A 25,808-nucleotide genomic window follows, 5' to 3' on the forward strand; every position below is an offset into this window, starting at 1 on the left:
TTTTACATACCTCCAACAGCTATACACGTGAGGTTGACCTCCGTCCCCTCATCATAAGGTCCCAGGACCCCGCCCTGGACCTCATTCCCTTCCTGGTTCAGCACGATCAGCCTCTCTGGTGGTACTGGGGACAAAAAGTTCAATTAGGGCCTTACCTAACCTTAGGACAGTTTTGACAAAGGTTTCATTTTGGAAATAGTAAATATAAAAAGTGGCAGTGATAGCCTAGTGGTTAAGAAACCCGGCCTCTCGATCGAGGGGCCCGAGGTTCAAATCCCAGGCACGCACCTCTGACTTTTCAAAGTTATGTGCGTATTAGAAATTAATTATCACTTGCTAAACGGTGAAGGAAAACATCGTGAGGAAACCTGCATACCTGAGAGATTTATAAAAAAAAACTCAAAAGTATGTGAAGTCTACCAATACGCACTTGGCCAGCGCGGTGGACTATGGCCTAATCCTTCTCATTCTGAGAGGAGTGCCCAGCAATGGGCCAGTGATGGGTTGATGAAGAAATATAAAAAATGTTGTTTTGACATAAAAATTCCGTCGGAGATAGCTTCAACTTTTTATCCCTCTACTGGGCATTGGGGGCTCCAGAACTTCCTTGCTATATAGTATCCCTCCTACAATTAGCAAATGAGCATGATGATGGAAAGTGGCTACTGCCGCCCACGGACATCTGTAATCAACCCCACATACGATACGAGTCCTACTTGAGGTCGGTCACCGATGTATTGCTAGCCCTGAGGACTATGTTGGAACGCCGCGAAAATAACCCTTACAACTTCATTTTTTCACCGAGGACGTTATCATATCGCCCGTACGACATCGGTAAAATTATATTTTAATAGACTAACAGTTGGACGGTAGATGAAAATAGATGCTCAAAATAAATTCAAAATGAGTGCGTGACTGTGACACAGTATAAGATACAAATCTCGGATCATTTAGATATCAGCTTAAACAGGGATCAAAGCGCAAACTTGCGTACCAAAGCAATACAGTGCCTACCTTCTAAAAGTATACGAATTAACATTACCACAACTAACTTTACCGTTTACCCAATGATTTATGAATCCACGTGCAATAACTGATGAAATATTAATTGCCCGAAACATTAATTAGGAAAAATAAACAGAAGCCAACACGAAATAGATACAGGCTAATTGCTGTAATAAATCAAGCCGAGCGTTAATGAAAGAAACAATTATATTATTTGCTCGCTACTTTTCCTTGAACTTTCGTAATAATACAAGTTTGGTAGACGCTTTGCTACGAGTTCCGAGTTTGCTTTAAGCTATTTTGTTGCTTGCAGTTTGTAGGTAGAATCCATTAACGCCCGTGATTAATAATCGATCTATCCAATGTTCTACCAACTAAAGAACGAAGAACGAAAGAAGATTTTTGAAGTTAAACGCTTTCTACACTCACAGCCCCACACTAATACACAAATACCTCAGACCCACAAACAGAACTCTAAATTCATCATTTAGAAATCTGGCTGGCCGGAAAATGAACCCTCTGCCCATCAGACCGGCATGTTGACCGCTCCGCCACGCGGGTCGTCAAACCCGTAGAACTCAAGTTGGTAGAACCTTCTGTGTTTCGACCCAGGCGGCACCACCGCCACATCTATTTCTGCCTAATAGGTAACAGCAGTGTTAAGCGCTGCTGTGTTCTGGTTGGAAGGGCATGGTAAGGCAGACATACTTTTCTGAGGTTAGTCCTTTGGGGTAGCGGCGAATCTCTGGCCGAACTCAGGTAGAAATCTAATCTTCCTGGGGCTACAGACATCATTGGGTGAAGGTAGCCACTTACCATCAGATGGTCTGCATGCTCGTCTGCTAATGGTACATAATATGGAATATATCACCAATACGGGACGGCTAAAATCGGCTATATTTTCACATCCCTAAAAATTTGACATAAAACACAACTTCACAGTTTTCCCTATATAAGGGTTAACTCTTAGTTAACAAAAGGGTTACCTAAGGGTTAACCCTTTTGTGACGTTATTCATAAAAATATTTTTAAACCATTCCTATTTTAAACTAAAATAGTAGGTATCCGCACGCACTCAAATTCTTTAGAAAAACACGATGAATAGAGCAAAAAATATTTTTCAATACAATTTTTAGTACATTTTTTTTTCCAAACTTAAATACAATTTGTACAAAACCTGTAACAGTCTGTTCGTTAATCAAGGGTGCCGGTTGCAAGCGGCTGGCGTCATGCCAAGGGTTTTATGGGAAGCCAAAAGATAACAAAAATATATTTTTTGGTCTATTTTTTGAAGTACTGTAACAACTTTAGATGTAATTATGAAGGCTTAGGTTAGATCAATGTGTGTTAGAGGGGAACGCTTCAGGTTTTCTTTAGTAGTAGGAATCCTTGCCCAGCATTGGGCAAATTCGACTTGAAAGGCACCATCGCTAAATCTATTTCTGCCTAATAACGGCAGTATTAAATGCTGCTGTGTTCTGGTTTGAAGGGTGTGGTAAGGGATACTTTTCCGAGGCATTCCAACAGCCTTTAGCGGTGGCAAATCATCTGTGCTTATGTCATGTAGGAAATTAGTCTTATCTAAGATCGATTATTGATATCCATGTGAACCACAGAATAGATTAGAGTCCTAGTTTAAGTCGGCTACAGTGCGTTCCATCCCCTGATGACTAAGTTGAAACATCTCAAATAGGTCTCCCATAGCGCTTAACACTGCTGTTATTAGACAGAAATAGGGGCGGCGGTGGTGCCGCTGGAGTCAATCCACGAATGGTTCTACCACCTTCGTTGCAAGTATTTAATAAAAGAAATAAAACTATACTTACTGAGGACTGTTAAATTGAGTCTTGTGTTCTTTGTGGGGGATTTTATGAAGTCCACTCTGCATCGATACTGACCACTATCTTCGGGCCTGTAACAAAACAAAAAATAATAAATTCCGTTCACTAAACACATAAATTGGATGTCAAAATACCTATGGAAAGGGAGCTTTCGGGGTTTCGGGTGGCATGAGTGCGAGCTCGTCCCTCCGGCCAGCAGCCCCGGGAAGGACGGTGGTATGTGTGGTCGCATACCGTCGTGCACACCAGACCGTGTGGCGAGCGTCAAGCTCACCTGGGCGAAGCCCGACGCACGCAACGCGCTAAAAGGACTCCGGTTGCGTTCCTTTCGAATCCCGGAGCCCTCTACGCAGCGCCGAGGACGGCCACCGGGGAGGTTTTAGTGCGGTAAGATTCCCACATAACCCTGTGTCGCTCCCACGGCACCGGGTACCATGTGAAGGTAAGGGTTGTCGACCACGCACGATGCTGCTTAACTTTATAAATGGGCTCAAGATAGAAAGCAAAAATGTGATAAATTATAATACATGACAGGTTACATCGAAAATCTTAAGGGACTCGAACCCGGACCAAACCGTGAACCACTGAACAATCAAGTCACAAGTCTCAAATTAAATATATGATTAAGATCGTTCAAAGTTGAGAGAACTAATACAAATAGATATCATATAACGTCCTAATTCTCATCGAAACTCGATATCCACCTTTAGAGAAGGCCGACGTACGTACATGCATGTGTACGTACCATAGAGTGATGAATAGCATAGACAAGTCATTGTCGTTGGCATGCGGTTTATGCCGAAATTAATCTTAACCAATTTTTGCCTATAACATTTCGAAATTTGAAAATTTAGGTCTAAAATTAAGAAACTAAATTTGGCGGACAATAATTAATTAACCTTATTTGTTTTTATTGGGCGTTAGCTGTTCTAAATTTTAATTAAACTCAGTGTTCTATTCTATGTAATATATAGACAAAAGTGAAATTCTTCTTTACTTTATTTATACTATTAAAATTTAAATCTATCTCTAATATATGTCTGTGATTAAGTAAGTAACATATCTAAGTCATTTTTAATCTTTCATTTATTTTAATTCTTGTCCGTTTGACAGTCGGGTTAAGTAATGAAACTATTTTTTTCTCAAACTCAAAGAAAGTTGACATTAAGTACAAGGTTCAAAACGCATTTTTGCCTCCAAAGTATTAGATGCACTACTCTTAAAAAAACTATTTGACACTCTCTAATTAATTGACTTCCCAAAAAGAGAGGTTTTTTTTTTTTTTTTTTTATAATATAAGAGTAGCAGACGAGCATGCAGTCCACCTGATGGTAAGTGGCTACTGCCGCCCATGGACATCTGTAATCAACCCCAGATAGGATTAGATATTCCTACCTGAGGTCGGCCACAGATGCGCCGCTACCCCTGAGGACTAAGCTGGAACGCCTCGGAAAAGTCTGTCTCCCTTACCACACCCTTCAAACCGGAACACAGCAGCGCTTAACACTGCTGTTATTAGGTTGAAATAGGTGTGGCGGTGGTGCCGCCGGAGTCGAACCACAAAGGGTTCTACCGCCTTCATTTTATTTAAGATGATAGAGTTCTAAAGTCAGCGCTCATATTGGGCATGCTGTTTACGTCGTAATTAAAAGAAATATATAAGCACCAACTTCATAAATATGTACTAAACCATAATGTATTAAAATTATTTCTTACTTTGAAGTGACATACATGTCGATTGTATTTTTTGACACTTAAAATTATACGCACTAAACTAGGACCACTTCTAAATAATACATAACTCTGTGCCCCAAACATGACGTATCTAACCAATTAACATCCAAATATTTTGTGCATACGCAGTGAAATATCTCGTCATTGTCGTTCATTGTGTTGAGTTATGTTGAATTGTTGAGGTATGTTATGTTATGTTGACCAGTTGTTGAGTTTGTTCAATGGAATGGCGTGATTGTTTTAGCATAATTGGAATAAAACAATAGCGATTTGGAGCGTAAAGCTTTCGTCAGATATGCATAGCGGTTATCATATCAACCATTTGAATGCGTTTTGTAAATTTGAAAATTATAATTAGTCGATTGAAATGTTACAAATTTAGTCATGAGCGTGCAAAAACGTGACGACCCGCGTGGCAGAGCGATTACCATACCGGCCTGATGCGCAAAGGGTCCCGGGTTCGATCCCCGGTCAGACAGATATCTAAATGATGAATTTAGATTTCTGTTTCTGGGTCTGGGTGTTTGTGTATTCGTCTATGTGTGTGTCCATGGCACCCATGACACAGGGAATCATAGTGTGGAACTGTGAGTGTAAAAAGCGTTTGTTTCTTTGTTTGTTTAATAAATAAAATAATAAAAAAAGTCAGTTAACCCCCTTACATAGATGTGAAATATCAAAAAAAAGAATTATTAAAATCGGTCCACTAACGGCGGAGTAATTCGTGTACATACATAGAAAAAAAAAAGATACCGGTCGAATTGATAACCACCTCCTTTTTGAAGTCGGTTAAAAAAAACATTCCGTAGCGGATGCCAATGACATAAAAGTAAATTATTGTTCAAATTTCACCCTTCTATTTAAAATAGTGTAGGCTCTGCGACGATGTTGTCAATAAGTATGTCTTTTTATAGTATAGATTTCTATAAGTATATATATTTGGACCCGCAAAACCTCCCACAACACAGAATTCTGTTAGCGTTACGAATATAGTAAGTTATGAACATTACCTTAATTTAGTCAGCACTAAAACAGCTGGTTTAGTGTTACTCCGGAACGTGGCTCTAGCACCCAGAGTGGCTGGGTCCGACCAGTGTGACGTCACCCCTTCCCTCGTGTCCAACCTGTAGACAAACATTTACAATTTTATATTCAAAAAAAAAATTCGCTTTAATGTTCGTAAAACTTGAAAATCTATATATATATAAATTAATGTTTTTCTGTATGTCCTTTATAGAATCGTAAACGATGCATTTGATCATGTTGATATTTAGCAAAGTTGTTGTCCATGAGCCCACGAAGGTTTCTGAGTTGGTACGGTCAATTTTCGATAGACGGCGCCACTGTCATTCCAATGAAGGTACAAATTTTCAGTTATATGTATGTTATGTTTTTTTTTAAACGTGGACGAAGCCGCGGGCACTACCAGTAATAAATAGATTGACAGTCCATGTTATTTTTGTGATTTGCAATATAATGAAATTCACCCCTAAGGGAAAACATAGATTTTTTTTTAAAATTGGCTTTCTGGATAAAAATAATAAAAGGACGATTTTACTGTTGAAAATTCTACTTCGATCTTTTTAATGCAGTCGGGTTTTTGATTTTTTTAAATTATATTATTTATTTATAATTAAAAAGTTATTGTCCATTTATACTGAGAGATAGATGGTCAGACAGACACACGGACAGGCAGCAAAGGCTTAGTAGTAGTGTTCCGATTTACCCTTTGGATACGGAACCCTAAAAACAAAAGAACTGGATTACTAGTGAAATCAACGTAATCTACGGCGCAGGGCCGGATTTAAGGGAGGGCAACCGGGGCGGTAGCCCCGAGGCCTCCACAAAGAGGGGCCCCTGCAACAGAGACGTCGGATTTTTTTTTAATTCCGACTAGTAAACACTAGTAAAAAAAATATCTTTTCCTTTTATATTTTTTTTCGCTGTTTTACCTTTATCTTCAGTACTTTGTACAAACATGAATACTAGAAGAATCTACCTGCGTTTCACAATAAAATATTTATTGAAAAACTCAACTGAAAAAATTGTTCATTTTATTCGGAAAATATTTTGGGGCCAGGGGGCCTCCACTCCTTTGTTGCCCCAAGGCCTCTATACCTCTAAATCCGGCCCTGCTACGGAGTCTTAGCTTTAATAAAATAATAACATGTAAGTGCCATAACTAATAAAGCATTCAATTTATAACCGTAACGAAACTTCGATAAACACGTGATTGATCTAGAATAAACAGTTATTTCACGAAGATGTTATATGGATCATATTATGTTGAACATAGAGATGAAAGTTGTTAAGATGGGATGATTTATTTAGTCCCGTGTAAGGTATCAAATGTACCGACGGTTTGTAGGTAACGCGAGACGTACACTGAGCTGTCGTCGATTGAAATATAATTTAAAATTAAATTAGTTTTTATAATTTATTTTAAAGTAATATGCAACAACTGAGAGAATCGTATTGATGAACTTAAAATAATGAAAAAAAAAACGTAAAATCGTAAAAATAAATTTATTAAAATATTTGTAAGTTAAATAATTAAAATGAATAAATTAAATTCAATAATAATAACGTAACACAAGTAATGTTTTTATTTGTTTTGTACATTTCTCTACATTATAATTATTCCGTCTATTTTATGCCTTATGCCCGTTAATTCAATATACCTATCCTATGTTTTTCTTCTATCCTTTAAAATGTCAAATTCCGATCCTTGGTTGACAATAGATAATGGGAAAAGTCTTTTTACTTGCAATAAGTATAAAAGTCTAATAATATCTCTTTGTCTGTATTATTTGCATCTGGCTGGTTGTAATGACATTAAAAAGGTAACATTAAAAACAAAAAACTTGTAAATTGTTATTTCTAGCTATTTTTCATTTCATGCAAAATGCGTGAATTATCGAAGAAGTTCTATACATTTTAAATTTTTGGTAAAATAAAAAAAAGAAAAAATGTAATGCACGCCGCGAAAGCATTTGCGTATTGATAAAGAGCATTAAACATATGTATGCGGTGTGCCTTACAAAAATGTATTACTATAATCTAAACAATCTGTACGTCTATCGGTACAGCGGCTGTCAGTTAGGAGGCGGTTTTAATTTCTTAATCACAACTCTAAGTCGCTCGTGATTATGAGATTTGGGAGTCAAAACGATCACACATGAGAACAATTAGAAACGGGATAGGGTGTAGGGTTGTCAACAAGTGACAGAACAAACAGAAGCAGTGATAGCCTAGTGGTTGAAACGCCGCCTCTCATTCGAGGGCTCCGGGGTTCAAATCTTAGGCGTCATTGGCTTTTAAAATTATTAATATGAATTCGCCCTTAGTTTTGTTGTTTGGCCCATTTTTAAAAACTGCCTGTTTTTAATTGTCTCATGCAGTACTAGATTTTTGTAGTGTACTCATTGTTACCTTATTTCGAAAAGTACTAAAATTAAGCATGAAATATCCTCCAACTACATACTATGAAATAAAAAACCCAGCAGTTTAAAACTATAGCCTATGTCACTTCCACAATTTAGATGAATCTAAAGATATCTGATACAGTAATACCCCACATTTTAAAATGCGTCAAGCCGTTTGTATTGCAGGGCGGGCTAAAGAATGAGACAGACAAACATACATAACGTTCGAAAAACATTATTCGCCGCAGTCGTGTAAAAAAAAATTCCAAAATTGTCCAAAAATATTTTCCAAAGATATTGACAACCCTAAAACCAAGCGAACGGGATCATATGGGGACAATCGGGAATAACGGGACTATAGTAGGGATAAGGTCGATATTTGAGTGTCATTTTGTTAATGAAAGTATTCAACCATTAAGAAGTTTCATATTTTTTAATAACAGGATCAAGATGTAACTTTCTCTTTGATTTTGTAACAAGGATCTTAAGTTATGTGAAAGAGATGTATGTATGTAAGAAATATATAGGGCTATGGAGTCCATATTTTCAATTACATACAAACACTTTAATCCGTTTCGTACTGACACCATCTTGTATTAATTGACGTTTGTTATACATTTTAGAACACTTATTACCAATTAGTAATAAATTTTATTTTATAAATATATATAATAAATTTTATTTTATTACCAATTTTTTTTTTTTTTTTTTTATAATATAAGAATAGCAGACGAGCATGCAGTCCACCTGATGTGGCTACTGCCGCCCATGGACATTGTAATAAACCCCAGATAGGATTAGATATTCCTACCTGAGGTCGGCCACAGATGCGCCGCTACCCCTGAGGACTAAGCTGGAACGCCTCGGAAAAGTCTGTCTCCCTTACCACACCCTTCAAACCGGAACACAGCAGCGCCTAACAGTGCTGTTATTAGGTAGAAATAGGTGTGGCGGCGGAGTCGAACCACAAAGGGTTCTACCACCTTTACCACAATTAGTAATAAATTTTATTTTATAAATATATATAATAAATTTTATTTTATTACCAATTAGTAATAAATTTTATTACTAATTGGTAATAAGTCGTACAAAACACTTCTCCCCATACCCGGTCTATTTCTACTAGATGGAGAAATGTTTTTGTTTTATATAATTTATAGAGCTGCTGTGTTCTGATTTGAATGGTGTCGTAATGGCGATTTTAAGTGTATAACTAAATGGTGGAACGTTTTGTGGTTTAACTCCTGAGACATCAGGAGCCTCATCTATTTAGCAGTGTTAAACGCTGCTTTGTTCTGGTTTGAAGGGTGTGGTAAGGGACACATACTTATCCGAAGCGTTCCAGCTTAGTCCTCAAGAGTAGCGGCGCATCTGTGACCAACATCAGGTAGGATTTTCGAATCCTATCTGGGGTTGATTACAGATGTCCATGGGCGGCAGTAGCCACTTACCATCAGGTTAACTGCATGCTCGTCTACTACTCCTATATGACAAAAAAAATACAAATCCAAAATCAATTTCGAGAGCAAAAACCTTGTAGAAACTCGTTTAATCTACACGTAATCAAATGCTACAGGCACTTGTCAACATAATCAATTAATTGAACGTATCGTGGGAACTTCCAATGTACAGTTAGTTTCATTTTATCTAACAAGCTAGTTACTTTTGACAGTTAACCTCTATGGCACGATTATTCATCGCACTCCGATAGGATTATCTTGCGCGTTTCCATTATCATACGTTTGTTCCGTCATAACGTCTCTCAATCAAGAGATCCCATTTTTTTTTTAATATTTGAATTTTGAGCTTATTATAAAATTGATTATCAATTGTTTTATTGGTGAAGGAAAACGTCGGGCGGAAATCTACACGAACGATCTTTAAAAAATGTCTAAAGTATGTAAAGTCTACCAATTCGCAGTTGGCCAGCGCAGTGGACTACGGTCTAATCCTTTTCAATCTGAGAGGAGATCCGTGCCCAGCAGGGACAGTGATTGACTGATGATTATGATTTCTTCCTAATTACTGCAGTGTTAAACGCTGTTATGTTCTGGTTTGAAGAGTGTGGTAAGGGTATGCTTATCAGACGCATCCCAGCTTAGTCATCAGGGGTAGCGACGCATTAATGGGCGACCTCAGGTAGGAATCTCATTTTATCCGGGTTGGATTTCAGATTTGGCAGTAGCCACTTATCATCAACTGGATCGCATACTCGTCTGCTACTCTTATATTATTAAACTAGCTGACCCGGCAAACTTTGTATCGCCTCAAAAACTATACCAAATATATAAAATATAGCCTATGTTACTCGTAGATAATGTAGCTTTCGAATGGTGAAAGAATTTTTAAAATCGGTCCAGTATTTTTTGAGCCTATTCATTACAATCAAACAAACAAACAAAGTTTTCCTCTTTATAATATTAGTGTAGAAAATGAGATATACACACGCTCTTCAATATTACCCTCAGTCAGGTAAAAACACATTATACATTGTACACCTTCAGAATATCCAAGGCTTACGTTATTATACATTTGACGTTGTATAATGGAAACGTGCCCAAACTAACAGTACGTAGTTCAGCTGCCGGCTTGAATAAAGCGGTGTTTTTGATAGGGATTCGGGGATGACAGACTGACAGTTCCGGGATTATTCGGGACGGCTCCATCGAATAAATATTAGGGGAAGAATTGCTGATGTTGGTAGGATTTTTCTCTAGCCGTTTGTGGAATGGATCGTATGTTGATAAGCGGTTGGTACCGTTTACAGTCGTGGGCAATTTTTTGTCACTGCTGGGCATGGTTCTTCTTTCAGAATAAGAGAGATGAGATTAAGGCCATGGTCCACCGCGCTGGTTAAATGCGAATTGGTAGACTTCACGTATTCCTGAAAATCTTTATTAGGACTCTTAGTGGTGGGAGTTTCATAAAGATGGTTAAGTAATTGATACCTATTTTTTATAGCACTGAAATAGCAAACGAGCATGCAGCATCCATCTGCAGTTGCACGACGTACAGGGCCGCACTAAAAACCAGTCGTCGGAGTCTGTTATTTCTCACAAGCATCGGCAGAGACTGAGTGCGACCATTTTTGCTGCTATACTGTATCATTTACGTCACGTGTTTTCTTATTTACTTTTTATTGTATCCCTTCCATTGTTATTATTTTGTTTTGTATGTAAGTCTGTTGTATGTTGTAACTTGTATAGCATGTAAAATAAACGGTTTCTTTCTTTCTTTCTTATGGTAAGTGGCTACTGCCGCCCATACACATCCGCAAACAACCTTCGATAAGATTAGATTCCTACTTGAGGTTGTGAACAGATACGTAGCTACCGCTGAGCGCTAAGTAAGAAAGCCTCGGATATGTAGGTATGTCTCCTTTACCACACCCTTCAAAAGACAGCGCTTACTACGATCATAAGGCAGACATAGATATCGCGGTGGTGCCTCCTTTGAACCTCTTTTCGGCTAAACCTCCTTTGTCATTAAGTCCTTTATCCATATTGATGATTTATGGATAAATTGATGAATGATGAATGATTTTTATAGAACAATTGTAAAATCATGATTGCAATAAAGTATTGAGTATTGAGTAATGATCTCAAAGATGAACAATAGAAAAATATTACTAAGTATACAATTGACAGCCAGCGGGGATAACAGTCAACATACTATTTGGTAGACGGTTGCAGGTTCGATTCCCAGGTAAAAATTTAAATTTCGAATTTGAGTTAGAGTGGTTGCGCTGGGTATTTAATCATATTTGTGAGATTTTTTGTCGGATTATTAATTTTTTGGTTAATTAAGTAATTAAATCAATTGCAGTTCTGAAATGAACAATTAGCTTAATTGTACAGAATACGAAAACTTTAGACTCCTAAACCCACAATCTATAGCGGTCTATATAACTTCAATTTATCGTGGAAACGGATTTCGTAGCTCATAGAAGATGAATATAGATGGATATTGGATATTCATCTTGTTTGAAAATGTTGATGAACTTAGATTCTGTGCTTTTGGTAGTGATATGGTCTATTTTGGTATATATTTTATCGATATATCTGATTTCCCTTAGGTATATGGTTCTGCAATCTGATTTCGCAAAATACGTGTCTAACCGAATTAAATATAAGTATAGATATAGTAACAATAAACGTGACATAAAGAGGCAAATCGTCCAAGAGTTATGACCAATTGGTAATAACTCTTGTAGTAGTCTTGTAGGAGCAGTTCTATGTCAAACGTAATTCGATCCGAGATTTCGTCAGTGTGAAGCCGATCGAATGTTTATGTAAAGTAAGTCAAAGTTTGCTTTAGTAAGCAGAAAAATATTGTAAATAACTTTCATCTGAGAGTTCTGCAAAAGAAGAATTTGAAAATATGAACATATTGTTATCATAAAAATATATTTGATCCTTCGAGCCGGATACTAACCACATAGATTAAATGACACGGCTAATACGCCTCAGCTGTCATACAACATCCCATCTAATATTTTTAGAGCGTAACCCTCCAGTGCTAATATTGATCCTACGCGTTGACGGGTTAAATGTGTCATATTTATCATGTCAGGGGTTATGTCGGGAACATTATCTTATGTAGGAGATATATTACAAATAACTATAGTAATATAATGATGATGTAAACAACACATATTTGAAGTTGGTAGAACCCTTTGTGGTTCGACTCCGGCGGCACCACCGCCACGCCTATTTCTGCCTTATAATAGCTGTGTTAAGCGCTGCTGTATTCTGTTTGAAGGGTGTGTTAAGGGAGACTTACTTTTCCGAGGCATTCCAGCTCAGTCCTCAACGTATCTGTGGCCGACCTCAGGTGGGAATCTAATCTTATCTGGGGTTGAGTATAGATGTGCATGGGCGGCAGTAGCCACTTACCATTAGATCGACTGCATACTCGTCTGTTACTCTTTTATTATAAAAAATACATAAATAATTATAGTAATGATATTATACTAACAAGAGATACTATACCAGCTGTAAACAATATATTTGTAGTATGGCAGGAATATCTGCCGTTTTAATGTGTAAAGTGTTTTCTACTCTCACAACCTTATATTAAGATTCCCTGTGTCGTCGAAGCCATGGATATATACATAGACGAACACACAAACACCCAGACCCAGAACAGAAATCTAACTTAATCATTTAGATATATGTCTGGCCGGGGATCGAACCCGGGACCCTCCACGCGATGAACCGGTATGGTGCCCGCTCCGCCACGCGGGTCATTAAAACTTGAACAAGTTTTATGCTTTAAAAAACTTACTAAAAGGGTTTTTTTTGAGAATTAATTGTCTAAATTATTTTCACATAAGGAGTAACAGACTTTTGCTAACCTCTTAGATATTGATTCAGATTACACATACCTTACTTTCCTTATGACAAAAAAAAATTATAAATATTATCGATAATAATGTTCCGAATAGCACATCACTACGGGTACAGCTTATGCAGTTTCCATTCAAATGACGTCGGAATCCTTAACCATAGTCTGTGAAGCGTTAAATCCTTCAAACATTTTATAGAAGCGTTATATCTTTATGTTATATAAAACTAAATTTAAAAGGTCTTTGTGGTCCATTGTACCACCGCTACGTATAAAGCCTGTGGTTCGACTACGGACCCCACCTTACGTATTTCTGTCTAATAACAGCAGTGTTAAGTGCTAGGTTCTGTACCCTTAGTATGAGTTTTTACGTTTTGACAAAAATGTCAGTTTTTGTTTACGTATTTCCCATACTATTCCAATTAGTTCCGATACAATCCGCTAGGGGCGTTGATTGGAAATGCATGGACAGATACGTAAACGAATACCAAAACAGTCATTATGTTAAAACGTGTGATAGATGGAAAGAGTAGAGGCTCACTAATAAAGTTCCATTTTTACCCTTTTCGTACGGAACCCTAAAATCGAACACTGCATCATATTACATAACAATAATTGTTATATCTCCTGCAACAATATTAACTAAGATCTCGAAACAGAAATTCTCGTGTCACGAAACGAAGCAATTTACTCTGACAACTAACTAACAGATTGACTGTTCCTTTGTCTGTAGCGTTTTAGGTGTCAAAGGCTAATTGAGCGATTACAGGATCCCTCTGACAACACTTTGAGCACCAGTGCCGTCTGTGTGAGTTTGTTTGTGTTTCAGTACTATTGTGTGCGTATTAGATTGATATCCAAATGTTAGATGTCTGTTACGGAGTGAGAAAAGCAGAACCGAGCAAACTGGCTATATCCAGCCAATACACCTTTTTTATATCGGGGGGGAATCAAGTGAGATTTGTACTCTACTCATGCCATAGAGACGATAGATATACGAGAGATAGGTCTCACTACGCATGCCATAGAGAAGCCTCGGGATCTCAAAAATGAACGCACCGCTGCTTCCCCAGCGTGATGCCTTTAGGCCCTCCTCGGAGCGATTTGCCCCTTACACTACAAAAACAACTATTTGTGACCACAACAAATTGTCGCCATCTTCATGTCGCAAAAGTCAACGACGAGAGCCCCCACTCTAATCTAATCCAATCGCTTGCGAGCTCAAGATCCCCTTTAAGCACTACTGTGCAGACGTATCAACGCTTGGATCACACCTGCATAAAAGACTTCTAAAGCAGGCACGAACTTCAGCCATGAAGTAAAGACTAAGTAGACAAATGTTAGATAAATCCTATACTAATACTATAAATGCGAAAGTGACTTTTGTTTGTTTGTGCGTTTGTTTGTTTGTTTGTTACGATTTCACGCCTTACAAACATAACCGATTGTCATGAAATTTTGTACACACGTTGCCAGGGGTCCAGAAAAGGATATGAGGGTAATCTTTAACCCGAAAACAAATACCGTTCCCGAAGGATAGATAAAAACCCCGGATTGCGAGCGAGACCGCGGGTAAAGCTTGTTTCAAACTAAGATCTCGAAACAATAATTTATATAGTCAAAGGCTAATTGAGCGATTACAGGATCCTTCTGACAACACTTTGAGAACCAGTGCCGTGTCTGTGTTGGTTTCAGTTGTTCGAATGTGTGTGTTAGGTCGATAAGCAATTGTTACTAAGATTGGAATACTGTAGTAGTGAGAATTCAGTTGTGATAGCCTGGTGGTTGAACTCGGTCTCTCAAGGGATCCGACGTTCGAATCAGACACGTCGTATTTTTCAAAGGTGAGTTTCTTTTTTACAATATAGGAGTAGCAGACGAGCATGCAGCCCACCTGATGGTAAGTAGCTACTGCCTATGGACATCCGTAATCAACCCCAGATAGGATTAGATATTCCTACCTGAAGTCGGCCACAGATGCACCGCTACCCCTGAGGACTAAGCTGGAACGCCTCGGAAAAGTATGTCTCCTTTACTACACCCTTCAAACTGGAACACAGCAGCGCTTAACACTGCTGTAATTAGGCAGAAATAGGTGTGGCGGTGGTCCCGCCGGAGTCGAACCACAAAGGGTTATACCACCTTCAAATGACCCGTGCCTATCAGTGGGACAGTAATGGCCTTCAAACTAGCTGAGCTTAAATTAAGTTTACCCAACGAACTTTCCGCCTGCATTTCCAAACACGAGCTTATTAAAAAGCACAGTTCAAATATTTTAACAAAAGCTCGATTCTTGCGTGCAAAGTTCAGGCTTTGTTTGTTGAATGTTTGTTAACTAAAATGGCGTACTTAGGACTGGTGCGCTCGTTTGCACGATTACGGGTTTTTAGATGGTACAAGGCACCACCGTCACACTTTTTTATGTCTAATAGCAGTGTTGAGCGTTGTGTCTTTTGGTTTGAACGGTTTGGTAAACACTTTTATCTGAAGCGTTTCAACTTAGACCACAAGGCTACCAACAGATATGTTGCCAACTTCAGGTGGGAATCAAGTTTTATCTGAGACGAGCTTTTGCCCGCGAATTCGCTCACGTTACGAAGTAATATTTTCATCCCCTATTTCATCCCCTTGGGGGTAGAATTGATCAAAATCCTATCTTAGCGGATGCCTACGTTATAACATCTACCTGCATGCCAAATTTCAGCCTGATCGGTCCAGTGGTTTGGGCTGTGCGTTGATAGATCACTATGTCAGTCAGTCACCTTTGAGTTATACATATTTAGATATATATTTAGATTTAAAACAACATTGGACTATTGGACAATATAAAAAAAATATTGTTAAGTCTCCAAGGCAAGTAGGCGCCAAACCACTAACGGTCACCCATCCAACTGCTGGCCGCCCATTAATTGTGTATACCTTCCACACACGCTACGAAAATTGTTCCATTTATACCTATTTTCCTACCCAAGCCTTTGATTTCCTGCGTCACAAGGCTTCACAAAATCGTATAAGGCACACAACTGCGTCACAAAGGGTTTTACGGAACAGCTTAGTGGGTTTGAGGGCGCCACTGTCGCTCCCACTTCTAACCTTGTTTACATTTAACCATATTGCGTTACTTTCATTATTATTTTGTGGTAGCAACGCTGTATAGTATTATATTATTAAGGCTGAGTCTATTAATACAGGTACTGTACGAACAATTTATAATTATTAATACGGTTCCCGTACGAATAATTTATAATTATTAATACGGGTACTGGACAAACAATTTATTATTATCCGATTCGAACCGGTAGATTTTGAGAAATCTCAAAAAAAGTACAAAAAAAAATTTTTTGATTTTTTTTTTTTTAATAACTTTTAAACGGCTCTACCGATCGATTTTAGAAACTAAGCTCTTAACATCAAAAAATGACGTCGATCGCCATCAGGCCGTTCGAAATCAATTTAAAAAAAAAAAAAACCTAACCTAACCTAACCAATTGAATAAATGTACGAATAAATATATTTAAAAAAAAAACCTAACCTAACCTAACCTAACCTAACCAATTGAATAAATGTACGAATAAATATATTTAAAAAAAAAACCTAACCTAACCTAACCTAACCTAACCAATTGAATAAATGTACGAATAAATATATTTAAAAAAAAATTGAATTTGTCACATTGTTTAAAGAAAAAAAAAATTGAATAAATGTACGAATAAATATAATTTATTAGTCCAGTACCTGTACAAATAGTCACATTGTATTATTAAATATTGTAACAATAATATAATCATTATAATTTTGACTATTTTTTTAAGTTTAATTAAATCAAATCAAATCAATTTTTTTATTCAAAATAGGTTCTTTACAGAGCACATTTGAATGTCAATACAACTACCACCACTTCACAAGGTATTTCGTTATGGAGAAGAAGCAGCGAAAGAAACTCCATAACACAAATCTTACAAAAAAATAATTGTAACATGTTAAACTTAACCTAGTGGTACATGTGGAGCTGGAACTACTTCAGACCACACCGTTTTGTCAGTCAAATAATTACTTAGTTTATACATAGCGTTTTGTAAAACTCTTCTATATATACCAATTTTCCATTCCAACCCTTTGATTTCCGTCACAAGGCTTCCCAAAATCGAATAAGGCTCACTGCGTCACAAAGGGTTTTACGGGAACAGCTTAGTGGGTTTTGAGGGCGCCACTGTCGCTCCCACTACTAACCTTGTTTGCATTTACCCATATTGCGTAACTTTCATTATTATGTCGTGAAAACGTCGTGAGAAATTAATTGAATTTAAAATTAAACTTAACAGTTTTTTTACAATGTTGTAAACAGTGTGTCACCATCATTAGGAAGTTAGAACTCTCTGTGGTTAGACTCCGGCGGCACCTCCATCACGCGTATTATATTTCTACCTCATAATAGCAGTGTTAAGCGATGCTGTGTTCTGGTTTGAAAGGTGTGGTAAGGGAGACATACTTATCCGAGGCGTTCCAGCTTAATCCTCAAGGGTAGCGGTACATCTGTGGCCGACCTCAGGTAGTAATATCTAATCCTATTTGGGGTTGATTACAAACGTCCGTGGACGGCAGTAGCCACTTACCATCAGGTTTACTGCATGCTCATCTCTTATTCCTATATTATAAATAATAAATGATCATAATCATCAACTCTTTACTGTCCCTGCTGCTGGGTACGGGTCTGCTTATAAACACAGATAAAAAATACAACCACAAACAATTGTTCTAGGTAAGTTGTTAGATGTATTTTCATAAAATCTAATTTCCAGAATATTCAAACTAGATCCAATTTAAAGCCTAATGACGTCACTAAGGGTTATTATCGTAAAATGAAGCGGGTTTCCTTCATCTCAGTAACAAGATTGCAGCATCCTACCATGTGATCCTTGAGTTTCATATTTAGGACGCCTAGGTCATATTATCATTAGGTTTCATACTAAGCTTATCCGTAAATTATGTTATACCCCTAAGGGTTTAGGGGACGAAGCGATAAAGCGATGTTGGTTAAATTTTGTGACGTCACATGTTTAAAAAGGTTTTTAATGTGTGTGTATTTGTATTATTTGTTCAAGATTATTTTACGTTACTAGCTGACCCGGCAAACGTTGTGTTGCCATATAAATAACAAAATGTTAAGGGTGAACTACCCTTATCACTTAGGCGTATGAAAAATAGATAGTAGCCGATTCTCAGACCTACTGAATATGCATATAAAATTTGGTGAAAATCGGTGAAGCCGTTTCGGAGGCGTACGGTAACTAACATTGTGACACGAGAATTTTATATATAAGACTAGGAGTGCCTGGGGCTTCGCCCGCGTTTTAAAAACAATAACATATCATACATATAACTGAAAATTTGTACCTTCATTGGAATGACAGTGACGCCATCTGTCGAAAATTGGTCGTACCAACAAAAGCGAAAACCTTCGGTTTATCGGTTTGTTGTATGGAGACCCCCATTTATTCTGGAGATTTTTTTGTTTTTAGTATTTGTTGTTATAGCGGCCACACTTATACATGTCTGTAAAAATATCAAGTGTTTATCTATTACAGTTCAGGAGAGAGAGCCCTGTGACAGACAGACTGACAGCGGAGTCTCAGGGGGGTTACTACCAATACAATATTATTTTAATCATACTTTTACTTTTTTGCAGGAAATTTAACTTTTTAAGCAAAATATGACAATTTCAGTTGGTTTTATACAATGGATAAGCGAAAAATTAATAAAGGGTTTAAGTTTGTTCAACTGTGTATGACGGAATATTTTACTGAATTAAGGAGGAAATAAAACTTTACTGAACTATGATGGTTTTTAAAAGATTGTGGTAGGTACCCAGTAATAGGGTTCCGTTTTTACCCTTTGAGTAGGGAACCCAAAAATCCTTAGTAACTTAAAATTTATACATCGTTTGCATCAAGCTTTTCATGTATACAGCCCCTTAGGCCTTAAAGCGCCTGTCGGTAAGCGAAAGCTCTAATATTAACATTATCGTGTTCATGCTTTTCAAATCGATTTGCAAGCTTCTTTACACTTGTGTACTAATAAGCATTTTACTATAAGCGAAGAAGATAATAGACTCCTAGTAAAAGGTAATATAAAATAAGTTAAAGTATAAAATAAGATACTATAAAAGTAGCAGGTGAGCATGCCGTCCACTTGATGGTAAGTGGCTACTGCCGCCCATGGAATGTAATCAACGTCAGATAAGATTAGATTCCTACTTGAGATCGGCCACAAATGTGTTGTTACCTCTGAGGACTAAGTTGGAATGCCTGGGATGAGTATGTCTCCCTTACCACACCCTTCAAACCAAAACACCTAACAATGAGCAGCGCCTTTACACTGCTATCAGTGTAATAATGCGATTAGAGAAGAATATAAGTTTTGAATATTTCGAAATTCTGAAAAATCAATGGTTAGGATTCGAATCCAGGAACTAAAGGAGCCCACATTTCATTATATTATAATCATACATCTTATACATATATAAAATTCGCGAGTCATAATGGTAGTTACCGTACTCCTCCGAAACGGCTTTACCGATTTTCACCAAATTTTATATGCATATTCAGTAGGTCTGAGAATCGGCTACTATCTATTTTTCATACCCCTTAATTTTTTTTTAGCCGGGTCAGCTAGTAATATGTAAAATCGAAACTAATTATCTAGCAGAATCCTCTGCTAGATAATTAGTTTTATTTTTCAGAATTGAAGGTATATATCCATATACCTTAAATTCTGAAAAATTAAAACTAAGAGCTCGGGATTCGAACCCAGGACCGGTAAGCCACTAAGGCTCTACGCGTACTTCAGTATTGTTCAAACCGGAGAAGCCTAAGGCTAAAGTTATTACTGCGCGAAGCTTATCCAATCGATTTTCTTCGCAACGATAATAAGAAGTTATTCCTAACTTAACTTTATGTCTTAATATTGAACTATGCATAATTCATGCTGGGTTATTTTAAACCGAATAATTTCGTAATTTTTAGGGTACCGTACCTCAATAATAACCTTTTCGAAGGAACGTGTAGACTTCACATTCAGAACCTAATCTAAAATAAAAGCAATTTAGACTTTTCTTTTAGAGAAAGGATCCTTATAAGCGACGCTATCCGATGGCACGATATTACACGGTGTGCTTTTTAAATGAACTCGTTCTGGGCTTAAGAAATTGATTAAAAAAAATCTAATGATGCAGTTTTAGCTCTCATCAAAACCGACTTCAACTCATTTCAATTGTTGAAGGTGGTAGAACCCTTTGTGGTTCGACTCCGGCGGCACCACCGCCACACCTATTTCTACCTAATAACAGCAGTGTTAGGCGCTGCTGTGTTCCGGTTTGAAGGGTGTGGTAAGGGAGATAGACTTTTCCGAGGCGTTCCAGCTTAGTCCTCAGGGGTAGCGGCGCATCTGTGGCCGACCTCAGGTAGGAATATCTAATCCTATCTGGGGTTGATTACAGATGTCCATGGGCGGCAGTAGCCACTTACCATCAGGTGGACTGCATGCTCGTCTGCTACTCTCATATTATAAAAAAAAAAAAAAAAAAATCAGCATTTTTATCTATTAGGTATTTATAACTACAGATTTGATCATAAAGTCCTTTTTTGAAAAAATCACCATGAATAGTTTTAAAGTCACAATTGACCCTTTAATTAAGATTTATGTACCCAAATTATTACATAAATTATTTATTTGTCATTAATTAGGTACATTATTTATTTATTTATATACTCGTGTGGTACTTATGTGTAGTTAATTATTTATTTATGTAATAAGTAAGGTACATCAAACTTAATTAAATGGTAAATTACATTAATGCAAAATTTTCAAAACTCACGTGTATATTGGTGTCTCGTGGCCTTGCTTGTACCAAATTACGAGTCCCATTCTGTCGTCCGGGAGGGCTGGTGTGACGTCACAGGGTAACTCCACGCCACCCCCTGTTGGTGCGTGAAGCGACTCTATCGCAGCTGGAACAAAATATATCAATTATGTAAGAGATTTGGGTATTAGAAATTAAATAAAAATAATATTAAAAAAATATATTACAAGGTTTTCGTATAACAGGGGGGTGCATAAAAAATAATTGTCGGCCATATTAATTTAGACTGACGTTTAGTGACGTCAACAACCAATTTACCATTGAATTAAAATTAAATTAAATAATGAAGTATTATTATTTATTTTATAATATAGCTGACGAACACGTAGTCCACCTGATGGTAAGTGGCTACTGCCGCCCATAGATATCTGTAATAAATCCCAGATAAGATAAGATTAATACCTGAGGTTGGCCACAGTTGCACAGCTACCCCTGAGGACTAAGCTAGAATGCCTCCTAAAAGTATCCTCCTTATCACACCATCTAAAGCAGAACACAGCAGCGCTTAACACTGCTGTTATTAAGTAGAAATAGGTGTGGCGGTGGTGCTGCAGGACGCGAACCATAAAGGATTATACCACTTGCAAACTCTTATTTTCAGTTCTATTAACCGCTTTTTAGCAATATATTCGTTTTACAAACACGCAAAGTTAACATTCTTATTTTATGTAAAGATGTTAAGTAACTTAACTTCAATTTACCATTACAAATGGCTTCTTAACGTCGCTGAAACGATTTAATCAAATTCCGCCATGAAGTTTAGCAATCAAGAGCAGTCGTAATATACATTTATTATCATAAGTTATCTCAAAGTAAACTTTGGGAACTAATGGAAAATCGATGGGGAACCACAGTGCTGTAAAGGTTGAGTAACTGTGTATGTATTTACTAATTTGTATTGATGCAGTGTGAGTATGGTACAGGATTAAGGAGAGTTGTGCCCAGCAGTGGGACTACTTGTAGATGGTTATGGTTAAACTTCCGCGATACCACCGCCACACCTAATTCTGCCTAATAACAGCAGTGTTAAACGCTGCTATGTTCTGGTTTGAGCGCGGTAAAGGAGACATACTTTTTCGAGGCGTTCTAGCTTAGTCCTCACATTAGCCGCTTTACTAGCCCCTTAGCGGCGCATCTGTGGCCGACTTCAGGTCGGAATATCTAACCTTATCCTATTACAGATGTTCATGGACGAAGGAGCTACTCACCATCAGTTGGCCTGCATGCTCTGCATAATCCTATATTATAAAATAAAAATATTTATTCCATTGAAATATCCAAATTTAAGCACAGTGTTAAGCACTACTGTGTTCTAGTTTGAGTGTGGTAAGGGAGACATAGTTTTCCGAGACATTCCAGTTTAGTCCTCAGAAGTAGAGACGCATCAGTGATTTATCTCAGGTAGATATAATCTTATCTGAGATTGATCACAGATATACATGGGCGACAGTTACCACTAACCGGGTGGATTGCATGCTCGTCTGCTACTCCTATATTATAAAAAAATCATATGTTAGTTGATATTTTGGGCAGGTCCCGTGACAATTGATAAGAATTATAAATTAAATTAAAAAGGAAATCTCTAAGTTTTTTCTTTACAAAAAGTTTTCTTTAAGTACCTACCCATTTCTTTAAAGTTTTGTAAGTGGGTTCTCAAAACCAATCTCTTTGTTTGTACAACTGTTTTCAATACCCAACTCGAATAAAAATATACGACAAGAAATCTCAGGTGTAAGAATCAAACTTTTGAAATAAAAGGGCGGTGCGCTCTATTATCGGAAATTTATACGAAGTGTCTGATTGAAAGCGAGTAGCGATAGGCGATACTTTAATATTAATTTATATTTGCGAGTAGAAATTGTACCATTATTACAATTACCAAACAGATAATGAATGATGAATTGAGACGTCTGTTCTGGGTCTGGGTGTTTGTGAATTTGTCTTTGTCCATGGTACCCATGATACTGGAAAAATCCTAGTGTCACGTTAAGTGTACTAAGTCTAAGTCTTGAAGGTGGTAGAAACCTTTGTGGTTCGACTCCGGCGGCACCACCGCCCCATCTATTTCTACCTAATAACAGCAGTGTTAAGCACTCCTGTTTTGGTTTGAAGGGTGCGTTAAGGCAGGCCATACAAGACTACTAACGTAGACCTCATGTACGGCCCTTTCATATAACACTTTTTATGTTTTATTTCGAATATTTATGAACAACAGAAACCAGTTACCATTAGGTTGGTTGACTATATGCTTATTTGTTACTTAAAATATAGAAGCGAGAACTCGCTTCTCGCTACTCGCTCTCATTACAACAAGTGCCTAACTCCCAACACTCCCAATACGCATAAACCGTTTGTTTTAAATCTTACTTTGGCCACATTTGGCTTATTAACATAAATGGGGAATCGAACCGCGACCAAATGTTCCATTTCATTCGAGCATCGAGCTCATAATGCTAATAAAATCGGAGTGTCTGTGAGTTTAAATTGTTTCTTTCTTTTTGCTTTTGTTCGGTTTATTTATGTCTTATTTTATGTTTGTTCATGTTTATATAGATGTTTTTGGGGATTTTGGATTTTGCTTTGAGTTGAAGTTTATGCATTTTACAAAATAGAAGTGGCAAATGATTATTAAAAGGTATGCAAAGATGTTATATACGAGTAGAACGTAATTGTCCGTAATTACTAGGCCGCTCTGAAGTTGTTGCGAGCAGGTGTAGTCATACAATTTGCTATGGCGACGCGATTCATTTCTATATTTAGAGCGGACTAGTAGTTTTACGCGGACTATACTTTTGTAAATATTTCAAATAAAAAAAAAAACTTTTGTATATGTTTTTTACGAAATTGTTTTGTATGCGGTGGACTCTGGTCTTTACAGCCTACGTCATCCGAGAATGATGACAAATCTAATGCCATGTAAGAACGCATGAACAAACGCGTGCACGCCTGTGCGAACTTATTCACGCATATACGAACGCATGCAAGCATGCACGTATCCACGAACGCATGCTTCAATGTACGATGCCATCCAGACATGTATATGAAAGAACGCACGCATGCATGTAAAACACGTGTATGAATGCATGCAGGAAAGGATGAACGCACTCACGCTTACAGACTTTCCTCTTTTATTTATAATATAAGAGTAGCAGACGAGCATGTAGTCCACCTGATGGTAAGTGGCTACTACCGCCCATGGACATCTGTGATCAACTCCAGATAGGATTAGATATTCCTACCTGAGGTCGGCCACAGATGCGCGCCGCTACCCCTGAGGACTAAGCTGAAACACCTCGGAAAAGTCTGTCTCCCTTACCACACCCTTCAAACCGGAACACAGCAGCGCCTAGCACCGCTGTTATTAGGTAGAAATAGGTGTGGCGGTGGTGCCGCCTGAGTCGAACCACAAAGGGTTCTACTACCTACCTCTTAGGCCAATATAATAAAAAAACTTGAAATTTGTGAAAATTTCCAAAAATAACAAGTAAAATCAGTAGTCACAGCAAGTCACGTTCCACTCTCCCCTAATTTGCATAAACAGGGAATCGAACGTCGACCAAATGTCCCATTTCGTCCGTCAAATGGCGGCAAAATCATTTATATTCTAATTTCGTAATTAAACGTCAACATTTGCAGTTGATTGCTTCGTTTTATTGGATTATTTGAATGCTTTTGAAAATTTTACAATTACTTCCTGATATCTCAAATAAAACGAGTAGAGACATACTTTACTGAGATATTCCAGCTTAGACTTCAGAGGTAGCGGCGCATCTGTGCTGGAACGCCTCCGAAAAGTATGTCTCCCTTAGCACACCCTTCAAACCAGAACACAACAGCGATGAACACTGCTATTAACTATTAGGCAGTCCACTTGCCCAGCAGTGGGACATAACGGTTTGATGCTGAACAAATCTATAAACGCTAAAACACTTCAGTGCGTTACAAACCTTAAATTTAATACTAATCGAAGCATATTTCAACGGTTAAACAGATTTGGAAGAAATCCAGCATATTTTAGGAAAAAAAAAACGTTTTGTTCAACGATTCGTAAATTTCTAATCGTTCCAATAAAAATTCTGAACCCAGCAGTGGGAGCTTTTTCATAAGACACGATAACGGCACAGCACGGCACTGATTCTGTTAAAACTTTTATTATTATTATATATGTATACTTCTTACAAGTCTCGACTCAAATGTAGGTGATCCGGTACTACTAATAGCGTTCACGGGCTTACCAAGTGAGCGTCATACCTTTTGATACTCAAATTACATAACGCTTGCGTCGTCTATTTAGACATTATGTGTGCCGTTGCCGTGCCGTTCTCGTCAATAAGGAAGCGCCCAATATAATTACAGAACGAATAAAACAAATATGGATCGTTTCCCGCTGCCATAACGCTTGGTGTAAACCCCATTGATTATGTAAATGTGACATGGGTGCCATTCCAACATCACAATTCAATTTGCTGCCGTGTTAGAAATGGAAATTATTTTTGGCTGTAAGGTATTTATCCCGTTTAAGTTCTTTCCTCATAACGA

General features: G+C 37.6%; 1 protein-coding gene across 5 annotated transcripts in view; it reads right to left on the reverse strand.

Moving 5' to 3' along the window:
* LOC140745854 (uncharacterized) overlaps window positions 1–25,808 on the reverse strand; it is a 500,815-nt gene that overhangs the window by 42,024 nt on the left and 432,983 nt on the right. For all 5 annotated transcript variants that reach the window (XM_073077786.1, XM_073077787.1, XM_073077784.1 and 2 more), the window contains 4 exons: window positions 21,225–21,357; window positions 5,591–5,704; window positions 2,832–2,917; window positions 11–124 (listed from right to left, as the gene is read on the reverse strand). In XM_073077786.1, coding sequence (XP_072933887.1) covers window positions 11–124; window positions 2,832–2,917; window positions 5,591–5,704; window positions 21,225–21,357 — 447 coding nt within the window. The remainder of the gene's footprint in view (window positions 1–10; window positions 125–2,831; window positions 2,918–5,590; window positions 5,705–21,224; window positions 21,358–25,808) is intronic.

This window comes from Epargyreus clarus, unplaced genomic scaffold, assembly GCF_041222505.1.
Source record: "Epargyreus clarus isolate Ecla_fem2 unplaced genomic scaffold, WU_Ecla_fem_2.2 ptg000011l, whole genome shotgun sequence".
NCBI classification, from domain to species: Eukaryota; Metazoa; Arthropoda; class Insecta; order Lepidoptera; family Hesperiidae; genus Epargyreus; species Epargyreus clarus.